This window comes from Fulmarus glacialis, unplaced genomic scaffold (assembly GCF_000690835.1).
Source record: "Fulmarus glacialis isolate BGI_N327 unplaced genomic scaffold, ASM69083v1 Scaffold42086, whole genome shotgun sequence".
Lineage (NCBI taxonomy): Eukaryota > Metazoa > Chordata > Aves > Procellariiformes > Procellariidae > Fulmarus > Fulmarus glacialis.
Window position 1 is genome coordinate 1 of NW_009219528.1, and position 15,708 is coordinate 15,708.

General features: G+C 36.1%; 1 protein-coding gene across 1 annotated transcript; it reads right to left on the reverse strand.

The window, feature by feature from the left end:
• Window positions 1-2,451: 2,451 nt before the first annotated feature.
• LOC104070443 (protein FAM122A) lies at window positions 2,452-14,464 on the reverse strand. Its single transcript, XM_009580414.1, has 9 exons — window positions 14,389-14,464; window positions 9,538-9,594; window positions 7,453-7,496; window positions 7,319-7,373; window positions 6,762-6,854; window positions 6,139-6,227; window positions 5,395-5,459; window positions 4,210-4,306; window positions 2,452-3,052 (listed from the first exon to the last, which is right to left on the reverse strand). Exons 1-9 carry the CDS (start codon window positions 14,404-14,406, stop codon window positions 2,893-2,895), a joined length of 678 nt encoding a protein of 225 aa, XP_009578709.1. The 5' UTR covers window positions 14,407-14,464; the 3' UTR covers window positions 2,452-2,892.
• Between the last annotated feature and the right edge of the window lie 1,244 nt (window positions 14,465-15,708).

Consider the following 15,708-nt stretch of genomic DNA (forward strand, 5'->3'; position numbering starts at 1 on the left):
TATATATTATACTTTTACATATATATGTGTGTGTATATATTCTGAGACAAGAAAGCTGCCCATTTCTTCTCAAAGGAAGATAAAGGCATAGACACCTGTGATATAAACTCAGATCAGTTAAGGAACATCATATGCAATAGTCCTGTAACCATGACACTTGATCAAGCAAAGCTTCAATATTCATTGTTCATGAGTAAATGGGGAATTAGTAAAATAGAGGTAATACTAACAGCATGAGTTACTGTGTGAGTACAGGGTTGATTATGCGCATTGTATAACACCCTAATTCCCTGAATCCAGATACGTATTTTGCAGGATAATTCGGTTCCAAAATTTAATCTTTCATTTCAGTGGAAAAAAACCTGTATGTGTCTCCTGACTCCAGGGCGCAAAACTGCACCTTCCTGATGACGGGGACGGACAAGAAACTGAGATGCCTTTTTCCACAAGTTCAAAGTAATTTCTGTTTTGCAAAAGCAGGGAAAGGAACGACTGCGGATCTGTAACTATTTCTCTCTCCTCCAATAGCATTAATTGCTCTATTAAGGCAAACCACAAAGACCCCCACTTCTTCCCAAAAGGTAAGAACCTCAGTACTGCCCACCAGCCAGCTGTATCTTCTATCTTCCAAACTATTTCACCACGACTTCCTCTAGGTATAAACTAGGGACACGTTTAGCTATTAAAGTCTTTTGAAAATGTTCGGTTTTATTCTTTGGTTTTCTTAGAGTTGTCACAGATTTTAAGATAGCATTGCACTAGGAAAACAGAAGTTTGCTGCAGATTTTAAGGCCAACTTAAATATAAACTAGACTGGGTAGAAGTGGGTTACAATAGATATTCTGATCTAAAAAGAAAAACATTTAATCACAGATGAAAACAAGAATATGGTTACCTCTCTAACAAAGTGCAGAAACAGCGAAACATTTATTTTTCCATTTATTGGCACTTATTTGAAAAATAGCATAAATAGTCAACAGAAAAGAGACAAGTTGACCTACATACAACTATTAAAACCCTCTACTGATGCATCTTTTAAAAAAAGACTGGAAGAGACACCAGGAGGTTCATTCTTAAGAAATAAGCAAGATTTAAAAAAAAAAAAAAAGTCTTGCCCTCACCACAGAAGAGTGAACGCACAGCAACTCTTTGGCACACACCTGAAATTGCGAAACAAAACTATGCCATATTAGAGAGCAAACAGATATTAAACACAAGCTTGTCCATCTGCCACAGGGATGAAGGGCAGTCTGAATTTAAAAAGGAACTGCAATTAGGAAGTTGACTATTACAATAATTTAAGAGGAATGAAATCAGAAGTAAACTATGTCATATCTTACTTGAACCAAGTAAAACTATTAAAAACATTCTATTTTCTTTCTACAGTAAGGACATATGGAAACTGGTCATTGGTCCTCAGGTCACCAGGTCTTTGCACTCGAAGCTGTCCATTTCTAATTTTGATGGCTGCTGTCAATCAAAGCTTCACCCATCTTTCATAGCACAGTTCAGAGTGGGATTTTCTCCTACTTGAGGAAGTTTCCATACTTTTCTCACTTTATTACACATTACAAAGATTTAGTGTTTAAAAAGAAAATATTTTGCTTCATTATTAACCTCTCTGGAGAGAAGGCTTGAAACCACGTAGTACAGATGCACACACATGTACAAATGGGGACCCAGCTGGAGAAGTTCAATTGTGTAACAGGAGTCAACAACCAAAATGAGGTTGCCCCTGGAAAATCTGAAACAGCTGTCTATGGTGAGGCATGCAGATTTTTCCTCCTGTTTGGGGAATTTCAGAGTTGAGATCAGGATGCCTCAACCCACTGACTTTTCAAATACAGTACAAGAATCCTGAAACATCTCAGATTACCAAATTCTAGGCTTCAATCAGCAGCTGAGGTTTTCAACAGCAGAAATAACTTGATGCCATTGTTTGAGGAAGTGACATCAGGAGATTAAACACAGATTAAATATGTTTGATCTCCTCAGCCTGTAAAAGGGCATTCAAGATTCCTCAATGTATTTGTCCAACAAAAGTCATATATGAGGACGAATACTGTCTGTTAAAATAATGCACTTCTGAAGTACTAAATACTAAAACCTCAGGATTTAATGTTTTGTTCCAAACATTATTACTATTTTTCCCTATTAAAAGTCCTTTAACAGAGCATCTAGCACTCTAATATATCATATAAATGGGAAAGAAAATAATACAAAACCCCAGAAGAATGTTCCACACACAATTTGGATTTAGTCACATCAGCAGTCATGATCGTGAATAAAATCCAACATATAAATTTGACAATTGACCAACTTGTCCTTTTGACATCTATTAGAACACAGAATTGATTAACAGCCAATCATAATAAAAAACAAGAATCAATTCCCCCCCCAACATTCCACCTTTCATATGAAGAACAAAAAATATAAATACCTAACACTCGGGGAATAAAAACAAATTAGTAAGCTGCTTCATTGGTTTCAGACTGAGGACAAATGTGAAAGTTATCTGTTACTACATAAGCACAACTTTATATTAGTGAGGACACTGCCGGTTGGCTGTTGGAAAGCCAAGTCTTCCACAAACAGAATGTACATACAGTATTTGTAACTTATGCCAACAAGACGATATCCATTGTAAATCAACAGCTTGCTTACTGATGTTAGCATCAAATATGTTTGCAATTCAAATGCTTACTGTATTTTAGTAAATGTCATACAAATCACTAGAAACGTGAATTCCTCCTCAAGGAACTATTCCGGAAGTTTTCTAGAAATAATGACATTTCTGGAAGTTCCTATGAGGAACAGAATCAGTTACACACAGGAGAAAGTCTTATTGATATCCAGCCTGTTTCTCGGTGTCCATTAGCAGACTTCTGCTTCTCAATTAATAGGTAACTTAGCCGTAAGATCTACTGGTAAAAAAGGAGATCTGGAGTCAGAAAGTGAGACTGGAGAGTCTGTGTTGGTGCCGACTTCAGCTGGTGAGTCACAGGAAGAGCCTGCACTGCTTCTGTTGTCATCAAGAGCATGTGATGACAGACTGAAAACAGAGTAACATCAAGATATGAGAAATGAGGTACTCCTCCTGGTAAGTTTCAAATTCTAGCTTCCATTCATTATAAAGCCATTTTAAAAACAAATTACATCTTTGAAGGGACAGTAAGCCCTATGATTTGAAATAAATCTGCAACTACACACCTTGCAGTCACTTCCAAACAGACAGATAACACTCTGCCAATTTCCTCCTTCAGCTTACCCAGAAATGGCGTACAGATTAGAAGCATCAAGCTGAGCAATTCATTGCAAGCTTTACCCTATCTCCTACAAGGTCCTGGGCTAGCATATATCCAGAGGCCTCTTTTATCAGGAGAGCCGATGGTAAACTACACATACTTCAGTTGTATCATTCACTACATATTTCACAGGACAAAATTATAACTATAGGTGCATCTATCATCAGTGATAGCATCAAAGTCGTTTTTAAAATTACCATCTCCTAAACCAAGATCCAGCAACTGAACCTGCACTGCTATGCCTACTATGAATAGGGTGTGCAAAAAAGGTACGTTTTTAAAGTACCTTTAAACCATCTATTTTATTATTGCCACTGCAATGGGCTCAAAGCTTGTTCACAGCTATGTACATTAGCTGAAAGGCAAAAAGGATAAATGTACTGTGAATAACCCTGTCTTGATAGTTGTGTGGGCACACCCTATGTATTATTAACCTCTTGACTAAAATACTACATCAAAATCCCTTGCTATTTCAAATCGTTATGATTTTTTACGTAGTACTTTTTATCTCCTCCCAGCAGGGAGGGTCAGACAGACTAATTTTCCTATGTGACTAAGAGCAAGGAAAAAAAAACAGAGAAGGAAAATATCCAATCCGCCCAACAAGCATCAGCATTCATATTTGATTGCAACTTGAAACTAGACTCCAAAAATTGCGAGCCGTGAGATGCCTTTTCCTAAAGATGCTCAACTCCCATATATGTGAAGCATGCTAACAGCCAGTCCTAGAAATTGTAAAATTGTAGTGAATATTACTGCCTGTTTACTGTGATAATTTCAGTGCTTCAAAATTACGGGATGTCTGTATTAATAAAAAAACCCCCCAACTTCAAGCATGATCAAGATGAAAAAAAACTTGTAGTGCTTCTGATGAAATCGACACAATAAATAGCACAGCATTTACCATCCCCCAAGGTCTGCCTGATGTGAAACTTCAGGGATAAGCATGTTGGTAGATCCTTGGAATAATCTTTTTGGATGATCTTCTATCTCTGTTACACCTTTGGTAAGAGATAAGGAGTGATAAAAAATTACTACTCATTTAAACTAAAATCTACTTTCAATGTACTTCTACAGAGCAAACAGAATAGAGGTTCAAACTTACTACAATCTATTGAGTGTTATTTTATATGTAAAAAGTAGAAGTTCAATGCTGAAATTTTAAAGACGGTTTATTTCTTGGAAACGTTCTAGTCCAAGCTTCAGGAAAGTTTAGTGAGTTATGAACTGAGGTTTAGGTATCAGATATTTATTCTTCAGTAGCAGAGAATAATTTTTTTGTTCCAGTTTATTCAGCTATCAGTTCACTCACTAGCTCCGTCGAAGTAGAGAAGCTGAGAATAAGGAAAGCTTCTCTTCCTCTTGCAATCAATACAAACAGGGTCCAGGATTATCACTAAACTTATATATTAACTTTGATTTCCAAATACACTAGAAGAAGGGAGGATGGATACATGCTTAAATAGGCTACAACAGAACTCAGATAAAGTATTTTAAAACCTGTCTCAGAGCCAGAAGTGTCCTGTTAAAAAGGTGAAGCATGAAGATATAGTTAAAAACAGTTGCAATAAAATAACCAGAAGTTAAACTTGAAGAAAAATGTAGGAAGATAGAGAAACATTTCCCAGTAAAGCAGTAAGGTGTTTACCAGGTCTCTGGATCAGTTTTTAGTTTTTACTGTAGATTCAAAATCATCAGAAGGATTATTTTAAATCTACAGTACCTCTGCCCTTCAGCTAGCCAGGACTTTCAAAATTTTCTGTTTGTGAAGTTAAATATACCAATAGTTGTAGTTCTTGTTTTGTTAAGCAGGTTACATTAGTTTCTTATCAGATCTATATGACTACAGCGATGGAGAGGCATTAGAACAGAACAACTGTTAGTTTTACTGAATAGTAAAAACTAATTTATCAATTTGTCTCTTTTATCCCTACAAATAGTTCCATTTATTTGGTCATCTGTAATATCGTCTATTTCTAGTCACTCTTTGAAATATCAGCCAATTGAACAGAGTTATGAAGAAAGCTATATGGATTATTATAAAATCAACAAGTTGACTTCTTATATTAGCCAAAACCAAATACTGTACCTTTCCTTTTTATTGACCCAAGAACACTTGGTCGAATGCAGTTAATTGGACTCTGGCTTCTCCTGCTAAAAGAAGGCATATGCTATACTGACATCACCATTAACAAAGGAAGCCTGAAAACATGTAAAGAATCAAAAGATAATTCAGGTAACAAACTACTAAGCCGAAAACACTAAGAAAATAGGCATTAAGACAGCTTATCCAAACTAAGTCCTTTTTCTTTATTTTTCTGAAGAAAGACCAGGAAGCACAGACCTTACCAGAAAAAGTTTAATCACATTATTTCACAGCTGGGGCAGTCTAAAAGCTCACACCTAGGCACTGATGTCTCAGTTGACAGGTAGTACTTTGCTGAACTGTTAGGGTCTAATAAAATGTAATTGTACGCCCACATCACTCAAAACAACATCCAATGCAACTAAAACCAGTATCAGTAACAAACCCTAAATCTGTTGGGTTCTTTTCCCCCTTAGAATTCAATTCAATTGCTTAAGATCTGATTAAGAGCAATATAGAGACTACACTGAGAAGACAAATGCCAAAATGCAGCCCACTTTCCCAATGTTATGACATGAGGATTTTAACAAATATTTTAGAGCACTGTAAATCCAAAGTTTACATGAATATATAAAGTTGTATTCGTGATCAGAAATAAATTATGTATGTAACAAATTCTGGTATTTCAAAAGCCTACCGTGAACAAGCTATGCCAATTTTCTATTATTGATATGATCTGGTACTTGCCTTGAAAATCGCCTTGTTGGACTTGGGCTAGGACTGGGAGGTAATCCACTGCTACTCACCAAACTTTGCAAAGATGGTGAGAAACATTGCTGAGAGTAAAACAGTTTGTGTTATTTACGTATAAACACTGTATCACACTTATATGGTAACAACTGATCCTTACTGCAGGTAAATAAGCAACCAGTTAATATGGCTGGGTATACCGAGATACCACTTTTTGTTACTGAGAAAAGAAAATTAAGAAAGAGTTGGATAGATTGCATTTTCACGCAGAATACATACAAGTTAACAAGGATTTATTTCAGTCTGGTTAAACAGACTATGGTTCATAAAATAAGAATGTATGCCACTTCCTCTTATTCCAAGAGGAAAGCAAATAAAGAATAAGGTTTATTAACCACAGATTAACAGTCGAACACTCCACAGAAATTCACATCCACAAGATGTGCAACTGCTAGCTGGTATTTTCTGGTTTGGGGTTTTGGGTTTCCTTTGTTTACTTTCTAGTTTCTTGTTTGCAGCTGAGGCAGAAAGGAGCAGGTGGCTTAATCTTTTGCTACTAATTTGGTTGAATTTATTTAGCACTGCTCAAGATAAAATCATTATTACCACATTTTGCTCACCTTCCCTATTCCTCTGGTAGGTGAAGGAGCTGGAGAAACTGGGACAAAGTCTACTTGTTTTGGTGATGATGACTTTTCAAAATCATTGTCGCTCTGTAAATAGTACACATAATTAATCTGATGAGCAAGTACCTTAACATGAAAAGGACTGATTGGTGTGGAATTGAGTAAGATTCCAAAGTTATCCTCCATCATATTCATCATTTTTAGGTAGCCATTTATGAGCTAAGCTTAACAAAAAAAAAAACCACCCACACCCAAACCAAACAAAAAAAAGCCTTAAACATTACATGGTGAGTATCAGAACATGGAAGAAAATTTGAACAGGCAGACATCCATGCAATTTTCTTTTGACATACCAGCCCAAGGAACCCACATGTATCCTCGAACAACTGGTAATTCTATGCCTTGTTGGTGTGAAAAATTGCTGATCAAAAGCAGTGATATACTAACACCTTAATTGTAGGTCAAACTATAAAAGAAATTGTTGACATGAGAGAGTCTCTAGTGTCCTGATACTGATAATAGAAACACAAATTAAAGCATGAATGCATTACCAGGCTCAAGCTCTCCTCCCATGAGTGGCTCATCTGCATTGCTACTTGCACTTCTCTATAAAGAAGAAAAGAAATGTATTGTCCCGGGCCCACAGAAGACTGCATTAAGTATTCTAGTTTGCCTTAATGCTTACCTTTCACGTACTGTTTCTCTGTTCATCAAATTCATTCCTTCTTCCTAAAAGATTGGCAGATGAAAAATTAAGACAAAAAAAGCCCCTTTGCTACAGCAAATCAGAAAAGCTCATTTCATTTTACTTCAGTATGCGAAAAATTTAATTCAACTCGGTTAAGCAACAATAACCTTAAGCTTTCACTATATGAAAAGGAGTGAGGGGGAAAGAATGGAAGAGATGTAGCAAGACAGACCATCACATAAGAAGTGCTTATGGGAGTTGGTTGTTTCTCAAGCAGCTTGTTTATTTTCATTACTATCCAAGAGATAGTTACAAAACTGAACAATGATAATATGAACCAAAAATTCTGCACATGCTAGAGTATCTTTATGCAGTCTTGCATAATAATATTTCACAAAGTGGAAACTAGTACAGATAATCATCAAAAGCACGGCTGGATTCTTACCCTATTCTATGGATTAGTAACTAACTAGACACTTGTCAGCATTTCATTTGCAATACAGTGCACTGTGCACAATGAATTTGGGATTCAGTGGTTTTTTTACTAAAACATCCATAAAATATTATTAAAATGGATCATAGATGTAAAATTAAACTAAACAGTAACACCAAGTTGAAGTACAAACTTGACTCAATCTCCTCTTAGGTAGACACCATTCCTTAAAACTAACTGAATACTGTCCAGTCTGTTGAGTGAATGAGTAAATTCCTTAATTCAGTCCAGTTCAAGAATAAAAGTTCAACTAAACATCTTCACAATCTTCATCTTATGTAGAAAGAGTCTTACTAACATAGTTCAACTGTGTGATTATTTGCTAAGATTTGAAAGAGATCAGATGTAAATCACACAGGTTCCCATCTGTGCCAATAAGTATACAGGACATGGAATTTCAACTCGTGAATTTAATGATCAAACACAAATTAGGAAATGTCATGTACGGAACAAGTATGAATACAGAAGTATTTTCCAAAAAACTGAATTATCAAACTTTACTTCATGTAATATAGCAGAGCCACAATAATTCATTCCCTTGCTCTCATCACATTTACATACTAATCCTAAGCTTTTTTATGTTGATGAAAACAGCTCTACAACTGACCTGACTGCTTCAGAGTCTCTTTAAGCCAGTAAATTATTTACATAATGAAAGCAAGCAGTTATTTTCTTCAGCATTACTATGCATGCACCTTAAATATCGGAGATGGAAAGCAGAAGTGCCTTCCATAACGTCAGACGTCATACCCTGAAAATGCTGATGAAAGCATTAAATTGTTTTTTTAACTTTCGCCCTGTAAAAATCAAGCCTATTCACTGAAAACTAGCAAGCTAAAAAAAATTATTAAGAAAAAAAAAAATCAAGCATCTTCAAGCCAATTTTATAAACATTCTACTGTCAAAAAGTCGACATATAAAACGGAGGAGCCACAGGAGTTTGAGCTTGTTGATTTTAAAACTTGAGTCTTTAGACTGCGGTCTGTTGTCTGGTAGCAGTGCTATTTAAGCCTACTCAGATATTTGCCACACCCCCCCCTCCCTTCCTAAGCGTTTGCTCTTGTGCCCTTCCCCCTCCGCTCATGCTGTGACAGCACAAGTACAGTGATCTGGATAAGAAAATTATACAGATGAAAAATAGCCCAGCCAGAAGAGTCCAAACTATTTTTTAGCCAGAGTGCTTCCTTATCCAGTTCATTTTCTGGCTGCACAAAAGTCTTGTGCCAACGCAAGTTAAGGAACACTTCGTTATTGGCCCTGAATAGTTATGCTGGCACTACTGCCAAAAACTTGGTGAAACTTTACCCTAAGGGTTTACATTAAAGGTTTCCTTTCTAAAATGTCCATTTTAAGATTTCTGCTCAAATCTTCTTCTCACTATAAGATACATTCTACTTCATGAAATTTGGAGCTCTGCAGACAAGATACAGCTTTTACTTTTGAAAACACCTTGAAGTGATAGACTGCTGCAGACTCTGTACTACAGTTTCAAAGTAAAATCTACAGCCGTTTGAAGGACATTACATATTAACTGCAAAAAAACCAACCACCTACAAAAATAATAAAAAAAAATTAGAATCTGTGCTTACCTGTTTGATTTGATGAAGTCGGCTGCTAGGAATACGGATAGGAGATGATGGCACAAACTGCAAAACAAAGCCACATACAACTGAAACACACTTACAAACTACAGGAGAAGGGAGAGAAAGGTGCAGGAATGTTAGTAACCACTCTACAGTGGTAACCCAAACTAAAAAATTATGTTGTTTATTTTTTAAAAAAAAAACAGCATTCATAACATTCTCAGTATACACAAACTACATTAATTACTTGCAAGAACATGATAATATGTATTTCCATATTATACTGCTCTGTATCCTCACAGATGCTAATTGGCATCAGCCTGCCTTTCACTTCATTTCCAGTCAACTAGAATTCACAGCCTTCTCTACAGAATGAAGCTGCTTTTAACTAGCACACTGCCACCCTTAATATTTGCATAAATATTTTAACTTCAGTGATCCAGAATATTTTCATTTAAGTGATCTAGAAGGCTCCCCAATAGTTCATTTAAAAATACAAAGCCAAAACCACACACTGTGCAAAAAGGTTTCTGGATTGTTGTCTGCCTATAAACGAGTACTTTGACAGGTGAAAAAAAATCAGCTATTAGGCGGCTAACAACGAGCTAAATACCTTCCTTATGGTTTCTCAAGAGCTTCACCAATTCAGGTGAAATCGGAGAGGATGCCACTAAAAATGGTCTTCTGTTAATTTTGTCAGTTTTGCATCAAGATCTCACTGGAATACTATGATCTAAAACTGCATACTCAAAACCAAGTAAAAGTGATTATTTTCTCAAAATATAATTTCCTTTCATATATTTCCCATCCCTCAAATGTTTGACCCTCAGTTGATTTTTGTCATAACCCATTCAGGGATCAAAAATCCAAAGCTAAAGCTTTGAATAGAGGTTTAACTACTTCTCTGTAAGCTGACAACCCCTCCAAAAAACAAGGTGTCTTTTTAAAATGGATGTGTGTTCAGCAAGTAAGGTTTGTATTATTACTAAGTGTTTATCTACTTTATGCAGTATGAGGCTTCATCAGCTTCACAAAACATTACCAGAGCTCTTCATTATGCTAAAGTTGGGAGAACTAACAAACATTCAGTTAACCACTTACTGCACCATCTTCTAATCAGTGCCATGGAGAATACAAAGATTTTGCTGTCTTACGCAAAAAGTTACGGTAAGTTATCATAGACTATTAATGCTTCATATATCCAGAATCCTCCCTCTAAAAAAAACAAACATCAAGACATCACGCCCTTTTTCTCACAAAAGATATTAGCCTATCAAACTCACACAGAGGATGTCTAAAGTTTGTGCCAGAATTTAGTCATCATAATATATACTACTGAAGTCTAATGGTTATAATGTTTTGATTTTTACTTAAGTCCAGTTCAGGTCAGCTTTACTATTATACCGGGCTCCCAAAAATCCTGTACACCTAATAAAAATTCCTCCAAGTTATACCAGCCAATGTGGACCTTGAGTTGACCTTGATTCTCACGCAGAGAAAAGGATCTAGACAATAGTACATTCCTGCCTATTCATTGTCACTCCACAGTAGAAATGCATTTGTTCCACTCATTATATTCTAATTTTATGACTGTGATCCACATATTTTAAGCTTTGACATTAATAGAATATATACGAAACCAGGGGCTCGCAGTGTAAAATAAAAATTATAAAAAGACAGTCAAGTGTTCCTCTGCAGGATCTAATGCACTAACTAAATCCATTAACTCTGAGGACCCTACATTGCAAAACCAACAAGTCATGAGCCTTGCTTTGCTTAAAATTCACTTTTTCCCTGCTGGTAGTCCTTTGATTTAATTCTTGTGAAAAGAAACTATCAGAAGCCTCGGTCACTTTTAAAGGATACTTGCTAAAGGAGACTGAACGCATTTTTCAAAATTATGCCACTCAAATCCCCAATGTTTTAAGAAAGCACAAAGATTAATAAAAAACATTACAAACTATTACACTGTCACATGGAAGAGAAACACCCTCCCCTTCCTCCCTTCTCCAGCATGTTAAATAATCTTTTTCACTGAAGGTAAAGATTCAGAAGAGCCAGTTTGGCAGGCAGCATAGCCAAAGTAAGCAGTCACCTGCCCCTGGTGCCTCTGCCCTTCCATTGCCGTCCCTGCAGTGCCCCCTGTCTCCTGTCAGCACAAGCATTTGTGGGGCCACTCAGTGAACCGTAACAGGGAACTTACCTACCTTTAAAAAATAAAAATAAATTTTAAAAAAATCAACTTTTGCTGAAATAGTATCTAAACATCTAACCATGGACTAAAATGCTTTGCTTGAACAACAAAACCAAAACCCCAACCACAGAAACAAACCAAAAAACACCAACAACATTTACTCACTAGATGCCACTGATATCTTCTGGAAGGAAATAATCAGCGGATGCTGAGCCTTGTTGACCCTTCCTTGGCAATTACATGTAGTGTCAGAAAACTACAGATCTAGCCCAAGCCAAAATGGCATAGCTGCCCCTGTAGTCATCATTATAAAAGAGTTGGAGTCTGAGACTTGGAGAAGCTACTCAAAAAAGAAAAGATTTTAGAATTCAGCTGAGCAACTGGGACAAGTACAACAGCCCTGAAAATGGAGCTACATAGACCATGACCTTCAGTTATCAGAGCATTTTACCAACTCACATTGTTCCCATGACAGTGAGCACAACACAGATTAGACAAATACTAACCAATTTTTTTCCACAAAGTTTAATAAAATTTTGTTAAATTTAACATAAAATTTTAGCTGTACTTATAATATGAAATTAACAAAGTTTCAGTCACTTACTGAATCTTTTCACCCTCTTTATTAGAGCTTACACTGCAATAAAACTTGGATTAGTCTTCCTAAATACAAAAAAGTGGTTTTTGAAGTACACTTTATCACCTACTTATTGTAAAATTTAATTTACCAAAGTAGATGTCATCTAGCTCGTTAGAATATTCTAACATCATAAAACTACACTTACTGCTTTGCTGTAGCAAGAATACCAGGTGAGGTTGCTTAGGATCCTTAATGATGAAAGTTGAACTATTTTCACAAAATCATTTATCTATGGATGATCCTGGTTTAAGACCACAGAAGGATAAGATAATGCCTAAGTTCCTTTCCAACTCCATCCGCCCTGCCATCTTCAACAGAACCAAAAACCAGACCATAATTCAAAGAAATATTTCAAAGTGGACAAGGCACTGATCTAGCAGTCAATGGAGCTCTTGATTTTTAGCATAAGTAAAATTCCAACTGTATGTTGTCAGCACCTGGTCAGCCAGAGGTGAAGAAGAAAGTTAACTTTCAGGACGCTTTTTAATAACCTTTAAGTGAGGTGAAGGGCTAAGAACATCATCCCATGAAGATGGGAACACTGGTTCAGCCCAGAAGACTGCAACATCTATTAGGGGCAGCCAGAAGAGCTAGCCCATCAGTGAACTAGCCCCTGCTTCCCAGCAAGTTCCGGGCAACGCGCCCTAAATTAGCATCTTTTTTTCCCCAACAATTGAGGATTTTCAAGAAGTAAACATAATAAACTGAGCTTTTGTCTTTGTTTGTTTCTCCTTTCCTCTGACCACAAGCATAAAGAAATTTACCCTAAGCTGCCAACCCTAAAAATACATATGAAGAAAGAGACTGTTGTTTAAAGAAATCTTTACCATAATATGTTCTCTAGCAGGAGAAAGGCTTTTCCACCAATCTTTCCAGACTTTTACATAAGTATCCCAGTTCTGTTACAGATGCAAACCTTTGCTGAAATAGTGGTCTGTCCTGATTTTAAAACAGAATTTTAGCTAAGGGGCATCAGTCAACAAAATAGGAGAGTAGTATTCTTCAACCATTAACATGGGGCTAACAAATTATTTCTAAAGCATCTTCAAAAGGTAACTAAGAAAAACAGGATAATTGCTGTTAGCATTAGAGGGACTTTGTTTCTCATACTTAAAAGAAAATTGATACTACTCCCTTCCCACCCCAACAGAGCTTAATTTTTCCAAGACACTAATAATCAACTGAATGCAGCTGGATATTATCCTGTGTCTACCTGTTTTTTAATGCTTTCTTAGGGGAAAAGTTACATTTCTGGTTATACATGAAAGTCTGACAAAAATTCCTTTTGGTTAGAGGAAATAACTACCCATGCACCCTAACCCTTTAAGGGTTAGCAAATCATGCTGTCTATGTGATCCTGTGCAGGTGTTCTAAATCAGTCAAAATTACACCCTTCTACCACAATTTGTACAATACTAAAGCACAAGATATGCAATATTTTCTCTGGGTTTAGATTAATATTTTTAAAATTCAGATTTGGAGAGTTGCAATAACAGAAGCCTGACAAAAGTTGAAATCACAAATGAATGTCTCTAAGAGATATAAACTCATTCATCCTGGAAGTCTCAAGATTCATCTTCTATCAACCAGTTATATCTTGTTATACCAGCTGTTGATTACAACAGTCTATTCTGTCTTTACTATATAAAAGACAATTTAAGATCAGAACATCACTGCACTTTTTTTTTTTTTTAATCAGAAATGATTAGCACACTGGTTACTGAACAATACATCTATGTAATTAATTTTCCTTGAGAACTCCCTTTCTTACTCTATCTTAGAACATCTGCTTGCATTTTATAAACAAAGTTATGATCACAATGAAATATAAGTACTCTCCAAGGCCAAATGGTCTATAAATAACATTTCACTATAGCTACAGCGTATTAATGTCACGGTCTACAGCCTTGTTTCTGAAAACATGTGGTATTAGTTTCATAGACTACAATCTAATTTTCTTCTTTAATCCTGTTTGCACACTTCTGCTTTGGACCTAATGCGGTTGGTCTAATAGTTTTCTTACCAGACTATGACGATTCATAACCGTGGTACTGTTCCTGCGGGTTCGCAAAACGTTAGCCTGGAACACCTGTGAATTATCGCTGTGAAAAGAAACACTTGTCAAACGCAAAAGCCATTTCCTTCCTATCAAAAAGTACCTCTTAATAAAAGCTCAGTTTCAAATGCTATGACAGCTATCATTTCAAGACAAAGCACTCGAGAGACAGGTATGTAAGAACTCTTTTAGCTTGTTGGCAGAGAGCGGAAACCGAATTGCTCTTCCCCCAAGTCCCAGCTACTTCAATTAATGACTAATTAATCATATTAAGTCTTCAGAATAACTGGAAAAATTGTTAAGACTGACCATTTCTGTGGGAATTTATTATGTTTGGAATGGCCGCAGCTTGTGTATTGTTTCGAATGTCATTCAACAGAACAAATTTGTAAATGACATATAACCAGTAACTAAAACCAGCTTCAATGCCATAGACAGAATAAAAAAATACAGTATCTTAATAAATCTCATCACTATGAACACTTAATAAGTTCTGAACTTTTTTCCAAGAGAGGTTAAATTAAACATACAGTAAAAACAGCTTTTAAAGCCCTAAGACTTTTGACCACAGTCACATTTCTAGCCAGGAAGCAGCGCATCCATTTAAATAATGCAGGATTAGTTATTCGATATAAAATGAGCTCCCTTCTCAAGGCAACTTTAGTTCTATTGATGCCTAAAGAAAGTTTCACTGGTCATCACTAGTGTTATCAACAGCCATTGATCAGCACTTAATGAATGAGTCTGCAGAAATAAAGTAAGTTTCATGGTCACTAGAATAAAAATTTTGAGCCACAATCCTACAATCCCCATGCCTAAAAATCACTGAGAAACTGCACAGGCAAACAGATCCAAATGTGTAATTAGATCCAAACTACAAGAAGTCACTGGGTTGTATCTTTTTGTCTCAGCTGCTAACCTGGGATGAACAAAAGCCCTACACAAATACAATTTCTTAAAACTAATCTGACCGACAGTATTACCTTGTACTAAAGGCTGATAATCATAATGCACTTTGAAGACACATCACTAACAGAATCCTCCAGTTTAAAATGCACCAGTCAGACACGTAAGTTTTAGATAGCTTTTATCTAGCTGTAAATAAAAAACAAACAAAGCTTATACTGTGAAATAAAAGCCAATAGAAATTGGCATAAGCACTGTGCTTTTCACCAAGAAGAATGCATTGACTCTCTTCCTCTAAAATGTCAAGTACAAATGACCAGACACCATTTACAATTTTCAAAGAAGTTTCACTCAGTTTACACCCACAAGAGATCAAACAGT

Coding starts and splice junctions, on each gene's coding strand:
- LOC104070443 (XM_009580414.1), bottom strand. Junction 6,855..7,318: donor GGGAGGAGAGCTTGAGCCTG/GTAATGCATTCA, acceptor TACTATTTACAG/AGCGACAATGATTTTGAAAA. Junction 3,053..4,209: donor CAGGCAGACCTTGGGGGATG/GTAAATGCTGTG, acceptor CTCTGTTTTCAG/TCTGTCATCACATGCTCTTG.